Here is an 18,615-nt window from a genome sequence, read left to right as displayed (position 1 = left end):
ATCGATATAGCTAAGCTATTATTAGTGACGTTAAACGGTGTAAATTGAACAAAGGACATTTTCACTGGAAGAGTTTACTATAATCAATAATAATAATAAAAAAAAAAAAACACCACCTAATATACCTAACGATTATTTTGGGTTGTTAAAATTATTTCTATGCTGCCAAAACGGCAAATCGCAAATATCATTAAAATATACATTGTTCAACAGCAGCGGCGACGACTAGGCGGATCGGACCCTGGTCTTACGATGGTAGGAAAAATAAAAAATAAAAGTGTATATTATTATTTTGTTTCATGTATATTGTGCGTGTGTACCACTTTCGGCCCCAACTGAATTGCCGCCAACACTGAATCGATATTCATCGGATGAGTCATCGTCTGCGGCGGTGAGGGGTTGCAGTCGTCGGTATATAATATGGTCCGTCACGGGGCGGAGGGCTGAGTGGGCGGACTCACGCGCACAACTATCGAGCTTTTTCGGCGACTGTACACCGCGATAATAATGTATGCTTTAGACTATATATAGTGTTTTATAATATACACCGCGCGGCGCTGTCAGACATCGATGTCTCGCGTATCGCCACACACAAAATCGAACGATTGTGACGACCGACGGCGCAAAGTATGGAATAATAAGGGACGACGACGACGTGTACTCACACGCCACTATCGCCGACACGCCGCCGCCGCCGATCAGTGTGTGTCTCGAGGGCTATGCCGTGACATGAACGCCGGCGAATCGTACAAGGTGCTCGTGCTGGGCGACTCGAACGTCGGCAAAACGTGTCTGATGCACAGGTTCTGCGACGAGACGTATTACGACACGTATATATCGACCATAGGTAAGTTTCTGTGCGAGCAGGTGGCCGGATTTTACGGGCTAGCGGCTGACTGGCGAATTTTCTTTCGGTTAATATTATATCGTAATATTATTATTATGGTGTGCTTCGTTGTTTGTATATATAAGTCGCGATTGAGTTTAAAAAATATAACGATTGTATATAATATCCGCCAGCAGTCAGACAGTCGTTAAATATTGGCCACCGATCACAATATTATTAACTACCTATATAATAATGATAATAATGATGATGATGATAATAATAATATGTACGATTATACTTAAATGCTTAATTGTCTGTGGTGCGATGATGGTGCTTAAAAATGGAATCACTATAGCACGTCATCATACATATCGTTATACAGCAAGCTTGAAATTTCACATCGCAAATGTCTCAGATTCTATTTAGTATTTACTCGATACGGCGGTGATGCTGTATAGTTAGTACGCTGCGTGGGTCGAGTGCACTTATTTTGTATAATCGAAATTTTATAGTTGTATACCTATCGTTTGCGTGATGCTATAATTCGCATACAGTCTAAACAAGTAAAAAACAAATTTTAAAAATAAAAGTGATGTGCTTTTGTCCCAATGACCTCAACAAAATCTATCCATCTATAGTGATGAACGAATTTCTTAACTTCGTCATAATATATAAAATACCTAATTTAGATCATACAATTATGTAAATAAAATTGGTAAATGAGTAAAATAGTTAAACCATAAGTTAAATCAATAAAGTTTAATAATATTAAAGATTGATTTGAATAAATATAGGTATTATTGAAAGTCGCTTAAATTAATGGTTCAGGAAACACCAATTCTCCCTTAGCCCTCACAACCTCATCTCTAAATTACGTCCATGATGGAGTATTTTCGATAAATTAAATAATATTTCAAAGTATTCGAATAGGATTTCGTATTCGAACTTGATACACTGCTATGAAAATGTATAGGACTGCCAATAATAATAATAATAATAATATACTTCTTCAGCTGATTATAGAAATTCGAAAATTTCTAAATTTTTAAAAAAACTGAATGCATCCCCAAAATTCGTTGCCAGTTCTGTACGAACGTCCTATGTACTAGCATATTATCGTTAAATTCATTATTAAAGCTATGACCTTTGCTCGTAAACAGCAAACTATATGACCTTGCGGTAACCTATTTATTTTATACCAGCCTTACGATGTGTATATAAATACGTGGTTAAATACGAATTACGTACAGCGGTTACCGGTAACATATTAGACCATAATATATTCAACCACTAGTGAGTATAATAAACAGGCGTGTATAATATACTTTTAGCGTGCAGAAACAATAAACAACGGTATTGTTTAATATTATACACGAATAGGTGTATATTATACGCCTTGTAATATGTGTACATAATATATTATATATATTTTTCAAGTGTTCACGACCATCGTACACATAAATATGATGAGAATATTATTATGCACCACCGTATGGCTCGGGAAGAAATATACAATCGATTGTGACAGTATTCGTTTTGACCGATTATGTATTGTATTGGTATTGAATTTAATATAATTTAAAAAAATCATAATACTATTTTAAAATACGGTAATGCATGTTAATTTGTAGTAGTGTCCACGAAGTTTCATTATGTGTATCAAAGAATGGGTAGTATGTGTACCTATTTAGGAATTAGATAAATACTGAATTTATGTATTATGCTCGTTATAATGCGTGACTAAGTAAAAATAAACTTCATAACTGCTAAAACTCAAAAATAGAAGAAAAAATGTTGAATTATTATCATCGGTGATACCGTACGTATATATATGTATATAGACAACCAAATATAATATTATTTTATACGATATTACCGAATGATTGATGCGGCACAAAGGAACAAAGAATCAAATAATTCACGTAGGTATAACGATGAGTATATTTATTAATATGAATATATACGAGTAGATACTATATTTATCGTCAGAACTAAATTTCGTCGTGTGAAAGTTGAAACCACCTTCATCCAACATCCCGTCGGGGATTTCACCAAAGGATGTACCACATATTAGATAGGTATAGTATGGTAATATATTATATGGATGCTGTTGCTGTAAATGTCAACGAAACCTTTGGTAAAAATAAATATTTATAGGGTGTTTCAAAATATCGTCGTTGTATTTGTCACAGTCAACAATTATTTTTATTTTTAATAACATAAAAGTATGACTTTGGAAAATGCTGATTATTATATTAGGGACCCAAGTCAACACAGCGCAGTTAGTAAAATCCATAATATTTTTATTTGATTATAGCTAGACACAAAATAAAAAAAAATGATCTTCTTTACTTTGTGATTGGTTCTTATTTAAAGAGATATAACTATGTAAATATTAGTTGAATTTATAAATTTGAATGGCATTAAATATTTAAATAGTTTGGTATATGTTGACGAATAGGAGGGTAAAGGTAACGAGGGCGAACATAGTGAAATATTCTATATAGCTATGTAGGTATATTGAACTACATAATTATATTATTTAGGTACAATTATTTTACTAAATTTTAATCCAGATTGAATCATAAATATTACCTATAGGAGAAAAATGCCGGTTTCGTTAAAAAATTTAAAATCTCATTAAATTATCGCTGTTACGTTATTATGTAACAATATTATATATTTTACATTTATATACCTACTAAAGAACATAAGATATTTGTCTTCTCATAATTTCGTAAAAGCATTGTTTATGAATTGTTTTAATCATTATTGCTTAATAAATTCGTATACTTGGGATTAACTAACATACAACGATGATTTTATTGTATAGGTAGCTCTTGACATGTAATCCGCATATCAGTATGACGGAATATAGATAATGATGATATTGTTGTTCAATTAAAATATAAAAAGTATTCGAGTTTTTTTTTTATAAATGAATAAATAAATAAATAAATATGTACATTATAATCGGATAAAAAATTGAGTCGGAATGCCTGAGAATGGGTCCAAACAAACAAATTAATTCAATTTTTTTTGTTGAAAGTACTAACCGAATATTATGAATATACAATATAGTCATTCCCATTCGTGTTTCAAAACTACAGAAGAGAGCAGCCAGAAATGCACAACTTGTACACATTTATTTACTCTATGATTATTTTCTTTTTTATCACATAATTTTGTCTTTTCTTGTTTCCTGTACAATTATCATTAGAATGTGTGGTTCTCTTCCGGTAATTTGGTTGCTTTACAATGTGCAGTCATGCAAATCGAATGAATAAAGGGGATAATATATTGAACTTGTTAAAGTGGCTACACGACTGAATTTATTTATGTATACGTTAATTATTACAACCTCTCGAAGACTGGTTAAATGAAAAATTTTAAGGAAATTTCGAGAATGTCATATTAAGTTATAATATACTTATTTTAATTTATAGCAATGGTAACAATAATAATATTTTCATGTGGTTTGGGTTTCAGGAGTCGATTATAAACAGAAGATAATTCAGTTGGACGAAAAACCAGTAAAATTACAAATATGGTAAGTCAGTGAATATAATACAAAAAGCAACACGATGCTAAGATTTTATAACAGTTAAAATTAAAGTCAATAATTAAATTATCTTTCCTTTATCTAATATATGCTAATCTAACCAGCAACCATAATATCGATATAACTTTTTTTCCTTGAATTACTCGAGTATAATATACATATTTTTTAAATATGTTCTATACACATATACTGATATACATACGACTCGGTGTTGTCGTTTTCGTTGGAAAATAATATTAAAATAGAGAAAATACCAATACAAATACAATGAATATTGTGAACCTAACCGCAACTACCCATAGTTTTTGTTTTTTAAATCAGAGAAACTGTTCAAAAATTCAATTTACCAATTTGATCATGAAATAACTATACCCATAGGCCACATTGGAACCGTGTGTGTCGGTGTACAGTTTAAATGAAAATACAATATGCATTGTATACTAAAAGATTTGAATTTCAAATAGTTTTCATCTTACAACATTTTAAACATATAAAGAAAGTTTCTTATATTTATTAAGTCAATACCTATGCAATCCAATTTTAATAACATATTTTCGTTATTTCGTTTTAATCTTTAATTTTGAACGAATTAAATAATTTATAAACCTTGAAGTTATAATAATTATTCAGATATTGTGATGTGTGGTCTTGTGGAATAGCTTATAATTTTTCTATAAAGCACGAGAACGCTGTTTTAAATAATTTATATTTTAAATACCTATTATTATACAATGTGCTAGTTAAATTTACATTATAAGTGTTATTCAAACACTGAATTATGCTATTTATAAGCAAATATAATTTACTCCAAACAAACAATTATTGTATTGCATTATAATTACGATACAGTAATATTATAAGATATATTTATTTATTTTAACATAATTTTTCATACTCATTAAGGAGACGTAATACTAATATTTGTTTTCTCTGTCTTACAAGTGCGTAAATATAGTTAATTTTTCGGTCAGTAAATTGCGTTTAGCTCCGTTAGTTTAAAAATAAGAGTGAATTGATCTATCATAAAAATTAAATGTAAGATTGTTATCTAGTCAAGGTCATAAGGTTTTTACTAGATTTTATTTTTATACGAGTATTTTAAGTTGTAAAAACAATTTATAATTTTAAAATACTTATAAATTTATAACGCTTTAAAATTAAAATATAATAAATATCCTACGACATTGTCTAAATAATTATTTTACCTTTAAATTTTGGTAAACTAACGAAGCTATACGCGATCAGCTCAGAATATGGTATGTTACGCACGTGTATGACGAAGTCAACAATTGATACTCGTACCTACTTATAAAACATATTATCGCATTATTGTGTTATATTATAAATAAAATTCAAATCAACCATTAATGTCAATCGTAAAGGCCATCGAAATATTTTATGTTTGATATCTCTCATATTTATTTGAAAAGTATTCCACCGCACATCACGAAGAATTGCACTATATTTAAAATATATATATATTATATAAATTACGTACAAAAACGTCAAAAGTGTATTGTATTATCAAGATATTTCAAAATAATTCACTAAAATATACTAAGTACTTTATCTCTAATATTTTATACAAGGCAGCGCCTTAATCGAAAAAATAAAAATTGAATACTAATCGATCCATTTAAAATGAAAATAACTATAGTGATACAGTCGCAACGTAATATTTAATTTGTATCAAATAATATAACTGAGTGATTTATACCTATAGCTAGGTCATTCGATGTAATGATGACGTGTACAGAATATGACATAAAGTCAATACTTATAATTTCGTCACGGTTTGCTAGGATAAGATTTTTCACTAAATAATTGGTAGTTGACAAATAACAATGTTCTAACATATATTGAGATGGCGCCACTGTTGTATACTTACAACCATTTAATTTTACCTTTAGGGGTTGAATTTCCAAAAATCCTTTCTTAAAGCACGGTGAAATTACAATATTATATCATCCTGAAAATTTCAATCAGATCTGCCCTGTGGTTTGGGTTCTACGGTGATTCTTCCGGAGGACAAATTCTTTTATATATATGGATTATTCATATTTACTTAATATTATATTTGCATTTTTATAATCATATTAATAATATATTTTACATAATATGTTTACAAAAATAACTATCTAACGTTTGTCGATATGCAATATAAACAGTTGTAGTATGCACATAATATGTATACATATACAATATGTATTTTTGTACAAAACGGTTCAATTAGGTTTTATGTAGGAATACCTGCCATAACCTAATCATTGATAAAAGAGTAGGTATAAAACTTTAATTATTATTCTAAGTAAACGATGTAATTACTTATTTCTAAGAGAATAAAAAAACACCTTCACAATAAAACACAAACAAACATTTTTGGCATATATATTTTATGTATAATATATGATATGATAATAAAGTAAAATAAGACGCCCTTGCTTATGCAACATTATAGCAACATTAACTAGCAAACAACAAGACTTTAGTGTATAAAATATATTATAACCAATACAAATATAAAATAAAGTAGATGTTATACAGTTATGTAAGTAAAATTCAACCAAACTCTATAAAATAAAATATATAAATTATAAAATGTTATATTATATGACAGATATTCATATTTTTAAAGATTCATGGTGCACAATTTATTTACAAAGCAGTGCAATAAAATTTATTGCCGTCGTCAAATAGGTTTTATTCACATCGAATCCTATGTATGTTTTTGAATAATATTATTCACAGCTAATGCGATAGTAACGATAGCGTTATATATACTGAATGATTTTTTTTAAAGGTGTCACACACTTATTTAGTCGAAAAATTCTAACTTTGTTTAAGTTGTTGCTATTTTATTTATTTATCTGTTACATTATCTTTTTATTTTTTTAATGACAGCATAAATTTCATATTTCGGAGTAAACAATTTTTCTTAGAATTTCGATACACAAGAAATCAATTTTGAACTAGTAGGTAGTATAGGTACCTATAGTTAATTAGTTAGACTTAAGTAAAAATTAAGTACTTTAAATACTTATAACTTATTAACTACTTTTTAAAAATGAGCCGGGCTCCTTTATATAACTTATTGATTAAGCACGCACGAGAAAATAAAATTGGTGGTTGTTATGATATAATAATGTTTGACTGTTGACTCAGTAGAAAATAGTTGAATATTGACATGTTAAAATTTTTATTTTTGTCTTATCACAATTTACACGCCAAACGGCAGTTATAAAAAAGAACAAATATAATTTGAATCTAAATCTAACAATACAATGTAAACACTGTAAACATAATATACATTTAAAAATTCATTTATTGGAGAGTATATATGTTCTCATCATGATGGGGTGAAGAGGATGATTATAATATGACCGCGTAATAGATATCGTGACCGGGAATAGAGCTAGAAGGAATCTGGTTACATGTAGAATAAGAGGAAATTTCAAGAGACGCTATTTTGATGAAATATGGAACATCAAAGACCGATTTAAAAGTGAGTGATTGTACTTTGACCATAAGTTTCGATGCGTCGCGCGCCAGGATAGTGTTTTAATATGTAGAACTTGATGAAATCGGTGAATATGTCGTGAACGTGGTGGGTGTAAGGAAATTGAGTACATATTGAGAATGAAAGAAGCATATTCTAAAAATCTATTTCGAACACCTTCGATACAGATTTGATCATTCGCAATGAAAGGGTGCCAAAGCCAAACCTCGCCATATATCAGGAGAGGTTTGATAATCGTACAAAGTACGGACACAATGGGCAGATTTAACATTTTTGGTGCAAAGTTTAATGAATGCTAAGACTTAAACGCTCTATTAACGATTGAGTTTACATCAACATTTATGACATATGTTTTAATCGGAATATAATTTATAATTCTGAATTTTATGTTTAATAACCGAATTTATAGATATTAATATAATTTGATGCTGAGTTTTCATTTTTAAAACTTTAAAACGGATAAATAGTTATCATTAAATATTTTCAATTAACGGGCATATGATTTCTCAGAAAAAAATATACATATTAATATTATATCATTAATAACCTAATTATGTTGAAATTTTCTATTATTTGTTTGTTAAAGGTTAATATATAAATGTATTTAAAAATAAACTGTTGATAATTTTAGGTTATAATATTATGTTATCAATATTTCATTAAAAAATACTAGTACACTCAAATTTAAACTTGAAAGTTTAAAGTAAGGAAATTAGTACAAATACGTAAAATGTATTTTCTATTAAAAATCTAATGCACCGCCTGAAATAGTAATGGTGGGATAGAGATTTCTACAATAAATACACATAGATACGCAAATAACATTAATAATATGAAAAACCAATTTCAAGTTAACAAATTAAAATTAAAATATAAAAAAATCATATTTTCTGCAAAAATGGATGAGTACCTAATAAATTTTTTTCCTGATATAAATATTTAAAAAAAATTATGTATTTTATGATGACATTTACTAATTGTGCTGTGCAAAGATATTATATATATGTTAGGGTATAAGTACGAATACCGGTTAATTTAATTTAATTCGCCGACTACTGTTGGTAAATGTCCGAATTATGTATGATTTGGCAAATCTTAATACTGACAATCATTGTTAGTAAAAGTCCGAAATATTTTACCAATTAATATATATGGTATTAATAATTAATAGTTATTATTTTTGAAGAATATTAGGCAATAAATTAAAGACCATAGTATATTAGATACACACATTTATATTATTACATATTACTGTGGTGTTAGTATATTATAGCGACTAGGTACATTAATTACTAATATATTATAATTTGTGTTATAATTAAATTAATTTTATTACAAAATTATTTATTTCTACAGGATTGACTACTGTGGGATCTTGAATTGCACAATACATTTTTAGATTGTCATTTATATCTGTCAGTCGTACATTTTTTCAAACAATCACAGCTTATTAATCCATGTCCACCAGTTAAAGATAGTTGCGGTGCTGTTGAATACCAATTTAATTATCTGGTATAATTGCCGATTTTAAAAAATCTTGGTCTTGATAGAAGGTTATTATAAATTTATAATTGTCAATTATTGATATGCAGGCAAATCCTGATTCCGAAATTCTAACATTTACCAACAGCTAGTATAGTCAGCGAATTAAATTAAATTAACCGGAAATCGTACTTTTACCGTAAAAATAGTTATTATTCTGAAATGATACAATTGTACCCAAAGTTTATACGATGCAAATTTAAAAGTGTTGATTGGCGTTCAAATATTTCTCATGAATTTGTTATATACAGGGATACTGCTGGGCAAGAACGATTCCGGACACTGACTACAGCTTACTATCGGGGCGCAATGGGTATATTACTCGTTTATGATGTGACGAATCTGGACTCATTCGACCATTTGACGTACTGGTTGAAGAATATTCAAGAGGTGAGTTCTAAGTTGTAACGCGTTTTAGTGGTATAAAAATCGCGAACGAGAACTTGATGGTTCATACATGCATTTTTAAATGATACGATTACTTATGATTATGAAACGATATTGATATATGCTTTAATTTTTAGAACGCTTCGCCGGATGTCATCAAAGTTTTGGCTGGTAACAAATGTGACAACGAGACAGTGAGAGCTGTGGATAAAGCAGACGGAGAAAAAGTGAGTATTCAGAGAATATTACGAAATTTTTATACCGCGTATAATCGTCCCATCACGCCGACGATTAAATACATTTTTCTAGGTTTTACGATAATCTGTGAATATAAAAATTACTTGATACACTAATATATATATATATACATACTCGTGTTTAAATATTGTATTAACTATTATTTATAGATAGCAGAATGTTATGATATGCCGTTTTTCGAAGTTTCGTGTAAGATGGATGTAAACGTGGAAGAAGCGTTTCAGGCATTGGCCAAAATGATCAAAGAACGTTCCCAATACTCTGTGAGATATTACAATAGTTATACAATTAATTATATGAAGTGATTTTGGTATTACATAATACGTATTATGATTAATTAAATAAAGTTAAACAAGTCAATATTGGTAAAAATAGTTAACTACTAATTTAAAACTCTATTTTATAAACCTAATAAAATTTTCAGAAAAATACGTAAAATTAAAAATGTATCTAAAAATTTAAGGACAGCCATTTTTTATGAATTTTTTAAAAATATTTTAATGATTTAGAATGAAATTAGTGTTTAAAAAAGCGGGTAAGTCGAGGATGTTGCTCTGCTGTACAGTAGGTTACTGTAATGGATGGGATTAAATTTGAATGCAATGATAGGTATGATTGTATATACGAAAAACGATTCTGAACAGAGATGATTTGTCAGTCTAGGATATATTATATTTAAATATTGTCATATATTCTATTTTGAAACAAATATTTGATTTTTCAATTAAGACGCATTTTGCATAATGCATGATTAATCAATTAGTGTAGTTATCATGTAGTTATCATAATTCATAATACCTTATATTATCATAGATATACATATACCTGGTTTAAGGATAAATCGTTATGGGCATGTACCGTTTCCGCCAAAATTTGAAATGACCGATTCCGCCCTCACCCGTTTCCGCCAATTTAAAAAAAGGTTCGATTCCCGTTTCCGCCAATTTACCTGCTATTACTGTATTTCTTAAAATTAGGTTTGACAAAATATCAAAATATTATATGTATTTATGTATTATTATTATATTTATTAAAACTATGACAAAATATTGTGTATATTAATTATGAATAAGTGAATAGCAGGTAAATTGGCGGAAACGGGAATCGAATCTTTTTTTAAATTGGCGGAAACGGGCGATGGCGGAATCGGTCATTTCAAATTTTGGCGGAAACGGGTAATTCCCGTCGTTATCATTACGCGATTTCATAAAAATTTAAAACTCAAACGCTCAAAACATTTTTCCTATAATGACGCTTCGAATTTTCTCTATAGCTATTTGAAGCAAAACTTATGGAAAACTTAGTGTTGCATTTTATAACCTTAGATAAAAATACAAACAATATTATGAATTTTGAACTACAAAATAATTCGCAAATATTCATGGTTTTGACGAATTTTTGTCATTATTTGAAATTCAAATGCTCATAAAAATTTAATTTGAATTTCCGGTAGACTTTTTATTTGTAATAAAGATTGAAAAACTTGTAAGGAATCTTATATTAAATTTTTAAATCTTAGTTTAAAAAAAAGAAATTTTTTTATTAATTTCTAGCTTAAAATAATTTGTGATTTTTACGTATTTTGTCAAAATTCAAACTTTGAATACTTATAAAAAAAAATTGTAACTATGAATTTCTTTTATTTTTCAACTGCTATTGTAATAATATGTTAAGAGCCTTGTATTAAATTTTCAAGATTTTCTACCTAAAAAATAAATTTTTATCGATTTTAATTTAAAAAAAAAACTAATAATGATTGAAAATTGCATATACGTATGAATAGTTCAACTTAAGTCAAATTTTTTAAAAAATTTCATGGTTGATAGAACATAGGTACTTATATAAACATTCGGCGAAAATTTCATGTATCAATGGTCATTTGTTTTAAAGTTACATAAAAAATCAAAATCTATTTTGTCGAAAACTGATTGTATGTAAAATTTCCTGTTTTTCCGTTAATTTTTAGTTTGTTTATCCCGATTATTTAGAAAAATATTAAGAATTTTTTACTTTTGATCCCCCAAAGTATCAACAAGATTCACTTTCTGATTTAACAAGGTACTGAAGTTAAAAGTCGAAGCATTTTTACTGCCCCAAAACGTAATGACAAAAACAAAAAAAAAATATTCATAGTTTTGACGAATTTTTGTCAATATTTGAACTTCAAATGCTAATAAAAAAAAATTGTGCATATGTATTCTTATAATTTTTTATTCAATATAAGAATAACTTATGAGGAACTTTGTATTAAATTTTCAATTATTTTGATAGGGCCAACAAAATTTTATCGACACTTCAAAAAAATGTTTTCAGACAAATTGAAAATTTCAGTCGTCTATAAATATTTCAAAAAAGTCAAAATATTTTGAAAATTAAATCATGTAAAGAAAATGGCAATCTAAATAATTCATAAAATAGCTACTTGAAGGAAAACTTATGGCAAACTTAGTGTTGTATTTTTAATCCTTAATTATAAACACAAAAAGTTTTATGATTTTTCAACTTCAAAATTACTTGCAAATTTTCGCGTTTTCGACAGATTTCGTAAAATCTCCCGTTTTTCTGTCATTTTTTTTTTGTTTTTCTCGATTTTTTTGAAAACTGTTGGAAAATGTTTACTTTTGACCTTTGTAATGCACCAAGGATATTCACTTTTACATCGGAAACCACCACCAAAGTTTGAAATTGAAGCATTATTTCGACTAGTTATGCTGTACACAGACACAAAAACAAACATAAAAAAAACAAAAAAACACATCATTGTAATATCAATACATTCATCACTTCGTTCAGAATCTAAAATCATTTAATACTTATATTATTATATTATCAGTGTGCAAAAAAAAAAACGAATACTTTACCTACCTCTTCTTAATATATTATATCTTTTTTTTTATAATTATTATGGCTACATTATATTTATATGAATGTGCCATATATATAATTATATCTAATAGCAAAATCACATCATATTATTGTTTTTTTTTTTATGTTGTAGGTATAATAGTTTTGATAAAAAATTTTCTATTTTAATTTTTTAGTTTTTTTCAACCCATATATTTACATAATTCCAAAATATTTAAAAAAAAATATAACAATGAGATGACTATTGATTACTTAGAATTGAAAAGTATTTTTTAAAAAACCAATTTTGAGCTTAAACTGGGTAAAGGAGTATATCCTCATCAATTTATGGGTAAAATGTAACAAAACGTGTATGTATACGACTCTCAATGGACGATGGTTGTAGACAGTTATGATGTCGCCAATAAATTTTTAAAAAAATTGCCATCAAAAAATGCCTCATTCCCCGATTGTCTAAGGGCTCGTATTACAATAGTTGAACTCCGTTTAAACCATGGAATTCGGCTGGTAAAATCAGTGGTTCAAGCATAACCTAGGTTTAAACTATAGGATTGTAAAACGGGTCCTAAATACGTTCCTGTCTATATATGCGTATGTTAGGTTATAAAATGTATTTTTTGTCTTCAATTTTTATATTAATTATTTTTTTGTTAATTCATATCATGTTATATTATTTGTAGGGAGCGTTCGGGCTGAGAGACGAAACGCCAAGGGAGAAATGTTCGCCACTTTTCGAAAAAGCTTTTGCTGAATCTACACGGAAGTGCAGTTCCTGTTAATGTCCATGACTGTAATAATTATTATTATCATAACGATTTAGCTATTTATATTTTTATGAAAATCTAAAAGCCTATATTAATTATACCTAATACACGTGTTGGCTTATAACCGCGCCTATCTATCTGACGTCGAGAAATGAATAAACATGCTATAAGGAACGTTGTTGATTAGTGATTACTACATAATATAAATAGCAAAGACACAATATAATACTTATAATATTATAAATTTATTACAATATTACAATAAATATACTAAAATAATACGTAATGCATTTAATTTATTACCTATATAGGTAGTATATTATACGTATAATGTACACCCATAATTATATTTTATAAAGTCAAAATGCACAAATTCGTTCTTAAGTTCTCTTACCGTTAGAGTAAAATTTAATTTTCCGCGTAATAAATCTCCTAAAACATATATTACATCAATACCTATATTACTTTGTTTTATTGAAAATTTCAGTAAATACATAAAGACTTTAATATGATTTAATATATACATACGTAAACAGTGTGTCATCGACTAATGACAGGGTCAGCTATTGTACTTGTTCAGGCATAATATTTCAATTTTAAATATTTACTGTTTACATACACTTATTTTGTATTATTCAGAACGAAAATATTGAAATATAATCACGAAATTATGAATACATTTAGCTAAGAATCTTTCACGTTTTGCCTTTATATATTATATTGTTTTTCATATTATTTATATTATTATATACATCTATATAAGATTTTCCTGCGAATTCACATGTATTTTTAAAAAATGTCTATTTTGATTTATACCTATTTGATGTTGTATACAAAAAATACAGTTTTGTTTAATGTAATCTATAAATTCATTGATTAATTTAATAAATTGAGAACATAATTCAATTTTTGAAATAGTCATTATTATTAGTTGGTTAATTGGTTTATGTGGTACCTATCTATTTCTTTCAACAGAAACATGAAGCATACTGTTACCAAAATATTTATATTTATCTATCATAAATTGTTTATTTTAGCGCAATCAAAAATGAATGTCTTGATCTAGAACATTAGAACACGCTTCAATATAAATATATAATATCAACTTAGTATAATTTTATTGATTAAGAAACTTACAAAAATTAATGTAAGTGTCATATTATTTTTGAAAATTCGTTCTTAAATATGTTGAGTAAGAAGTTTTCAACTCACAGTTCAAAATAAATTTTAACTAAATACAATAATTGTTAAACTATATTGGCATATTATTTCAATAACATATTAAAAAGGGCCTCTTTTGTGTACCATAATATAATATTTATTATAATATAATTATTAAAGCCCATTAGATTTTACACAAATTTTTTTAAACATTTATTACAAATAGGCCCATGTCAATTCTAATAAATATCGGCTGTTGGTTGATTACTAAACTCAACATTCAAAAACTATTTTGGGCATGAATAATGCCTCTCTAAAGATGACAAAATTCATATCGATTGCCCATATATTTTATCCGCGTGTAAATACTGGTTAGTTGTTACATTATATCATCTGTACAAAATAAAAATGTAGAAAAATGTTTTACTATAAATTGTATAAAAATAAGTCACTTTGTTATTTCATGGACATAATAATATATAGACACCTATCTATATATATTATTTACAAATTTGACAAATTTATTATTCTCATAATATTAAAGAAACATAAATTGTGTTCCACTTCGAATAAAAAATTCTTAAAATAAGTTTTTGATATGAGAAATTTTCGAACTAATTTTATTTTGTTGAGAGTTTTTTATGATGAAACTATTTTAGAATGTAAACATTATCGTTTGAGCGTAATAACATGTGAAAAATAAAACTCGTTTTCCATCTAAGTCTAAGTGGCCAGGTAAGGTTTAAAACACATAAGCTTCAAGTTACCAGTCTGGCGATACGAATAGGTCTCTCAACGTATATAATATTATAAATTTATAATATATGCGTTGTAATAGTGATAAAACGATAATGCAACACTCTCGTCTCTATTTTAAATCAGCTTGTATCGATTGCCATTCAAAATTTAAGTATACGGTTTCCTTAAATACACTATGATCAAAATGTTCACCTACCAATCGGATATCCGAACGATGTTGCAGAAGTTATCCGTTGTATTTGTGATGCCTTACAGACTCACAGTAGTTTATGGCATTTATGCAGTTGACTACATTACAATAAAATTGACAACAAACACTGTATTACTGGTTACATCACTGTAGTCGAAATGGGATATTATAACAATTAACGAATAACAACGGTAACGGAACGTATATTTACTTAGTCTAGCGTAGGTATACGCACTATATTTTTTTTTATGATTTGTTAACCTAAATTGTATTGCTGAGGGATGTGCGGACGGATACTGACGAGGAGATTTGACGACGTTCTCGGACGGTCCATGGAAGACTTGCTGACGAGCACTGCGTTCATCTGAATAATGATTGCTTGACATCCCTACCACAAAAAGAAAAAAAAAGACAGACAAACGAAAGAAATGTCATTTTTCGGTTGTGCACAATGATTTTAGATTCTGAGAGGAGCGATGAATGTATTGATTGTACAATGATGTGTGTGTGTGTGTGTTTTTTTGTCTGTATATACGATAAGTAGTCGAAATAATGCTTTGATTTCATCTTCAACAACTTTTCCGATGAAAAAGTAAATCTAGTAATGTAAAACATTAAAATAAATTAAAATAGGAAATAATTGTTGTTTTTATCCTTGTGATTCTTATTAAAAACCCAGAATTTTGATATCTCCATTTCGGGAGATATCGCAATAGGTAAATCCTCGCGGGACACTCTGTATACAAATATATATATATATATGTATAAAAATATACTGTTAGCATAATTACAGGTAACAAATTTAACACACAGTTTGAAATGTATAAGAGGTAAGATTTTTAACGGGCCACGAAGTGCATGGGTTCAGCTAGTATTAATATAAAATAATACAATACTATACTAAAGCAACACAAACATTTCTGTTCTTTTGTTGATAAAATAATTTTGTATATTGATATATTTTATTAGATTACATAGACACAGTCACTCTTTATGTGATTTACATACAAATTAAAAAAAAAGAAAAATTATATCACTATTATATTGTATTGAATATCTACATATACCTACTCATCTTCAAAATGAATAGAAAATTAAGGTAAAATAAAATATTAATTACTTAAAAAAAAAAAAAAATGTTTTTATTTTTATTTTCGACCAATTAGTTTGGTTGTATGATGGAAAATTATTATTTGTTTAATAATAATACTTAATCATAATATCAATTATCAATACTGATTATAATCACGACTATGATATTATCAATCATAAATTCATGAACCAAAATAATAACCCTAATATTAATCTTAATAATCAACTCCAGTGCATCAGTGCAGTATTAAACTATAGTGGAACCAGACTGTTGTATTAAATGGAAAATTATTAAATGGTCAGAATTCTTTAAAATGAATCTGAAAATAAAAGTATTTTAGTTGAAGATAATTCAACATGGCCTGTAGCCCTGATGAAGTGGATATTCGATACGGGGAAGATAAAGTAAAATATTTATGTAATCGATTTTTATTAAAATCGGCTCTGCTAAATCGGGGTCATACAAGACGTTTAACTCTGCCGTGACTATCGTGTCGAACAATATATATATATTAATATTATCTGTATGAAATGGTATAGGTTTTCGTCAAACTATCTTCAGTGAAATAATTGGCTATATAAGTCACCTCTTTCAAATGCACGTAGTTTAACGAAGCTGATGAAGACATGATAATACTTCAGTAAGTTATAGAATTATAATCGGTTAGTCTTAGTATAGTACAGCAGAAAAAATCCGTCGTAACAATCTTTAAACAATTATTATGTGAAGAAAAAATAAAACAAGTAGTGAAGAAACACTATAGTTAACAGTTTCCATGGAAACTACATATTTTGTGTATAGTTGCAAGTGTCGAATACATTTTTATTCAAATTTTACAAATAAATAAAACTGTGTCAAATAATTAAATACGAAAATATAAAGGGTTACTTACCAAGAATACTAAATTTCGTGAAAGAAATGTCGTTTTTTAGTTGTGTACCATTATTTTTTACATTGACGAATATTGTATATATTATATTGCAGTGACTTTCATGAATTGCTTGCTAAGGATATTTATAATGATTTTTATTAATAATGTTTTATGTATTTTCCACGATGTCGAATAGTGTTATTGTGCCGTCACGGCTGTTTTTGGAGTTGATTTTATTATTTTTCACACCCGTGGTGTCCCTTTTTTGCTTCTCTAGAGTCAGCGCTATCGGCGGATGTTCCATTATATGGCTAATGTATGTAATTATTATTATATTCCAGTAAACAAATAACTAGTGACCTGATGTTGTTTATAATATTTATTCATATAGGGTTGATTGTCTGTTAAAAAATTATACAACTAAGACATATTATTATTATAGGCAATATTATTTACATCGTGTGAATTCGTGTTTTGTTAATGTTTATATAATACTGTTATGTCGCGTGATATAGTATATTATTAAAATTTTATCATTATTATACTGATGCACGTGTTTTTAGGTTAATTAAAAAATTGTGGGTTATGCTAGTATTATATGTATTATTAACAGTCTTGGGTAAAATACTTTTTAAAAGTATTTGGAATAAATACTCGGATATTCATGAAAAATAGTATTCCGAATATTTTGTATTCGAATACGTCATCATAAAAATAGTATTCTGAATAAATTTATTTAGAATACTATAAAAATATTCCAAATACTTTAAAAACATTTTTTTGTTATGGATATTAATAAAATAATAATTGCTTTTGG

At 27.7% G+C, this 18,615-nt stretch overlaps 1 protein-coding gene across 1 annotated transcript; it reads left to right on the top strand.

The window, feature by feature from the left end:
* Positions 1 to 638: 638 nt before the first annotated feature.
* LOC107162496 (ras-related protein Rab-13-like) lies at positions 639 to 14,005 on the top strand. Its single transcript, XM_015509434.2, has 6 exons — positions 639 to 847; positions 4,319 to 4,379; positions 9,702 to 9,840; positions 9,975 to 10,064; positions 10,245 to 10,358; positions 13,641 to 14,005. Exons 1-6 carry the CDS (start codon positions 730 to 732, stop codon positions 13,737 to 13,739), a joined length of 621 nt encoding a protein of 206 aa, XP_015364920.1. The 5' UTR covers positions 639 to 729; the 3' UTR covers positions 13,740 to 14,005.
* Positions 14,006 to 18,615: the final 4,610 nt, after the last annotated feature.

The sequence above is a fragment of the Diuraphis noxia genome, unplaced genomic scaffold (assembly GCF_037042655.1).
Source record: "Diuraphis noxia isolate RWA-SAM2 unplaced genomic scaffold, SU_Dnox_SAM2 contig0002, whole genome shotgun sequence".
NCBI lineage: Eukaryota > Metazoa > Arthropoda > Insecta > Hemiptera > Aphididae > Diuraphis > Diuraphis noxia.
Note: the sequence above shows the minus strand (reverse complement) of the source record. Positions and strands in the feature narration are given on the sequence as shown.

Coding starts and splice junctions, on each gene's coding strand:
- LOC107162496 (XM_015509434.2), top strand. CDS start 730: ATGAACGCCGGCGAATCGTACAAGGTGCTCGTGCTGGGCGACTCGAAC. Junction 9,841..9,974: donor GGTTGAAGAATATTCAAGAG/GTGAGTTCTAAG, acceptor TTTAATTTTTAG/AACGCTTCGCCGGATGTCAT. Junction 10,359..13,640: donor AAGAACGTTCCCAATACTCT/GTGAGATATTAC, acceptor TATTATTTGTAG/GGAGCGTTCGGGCTGAGAGA.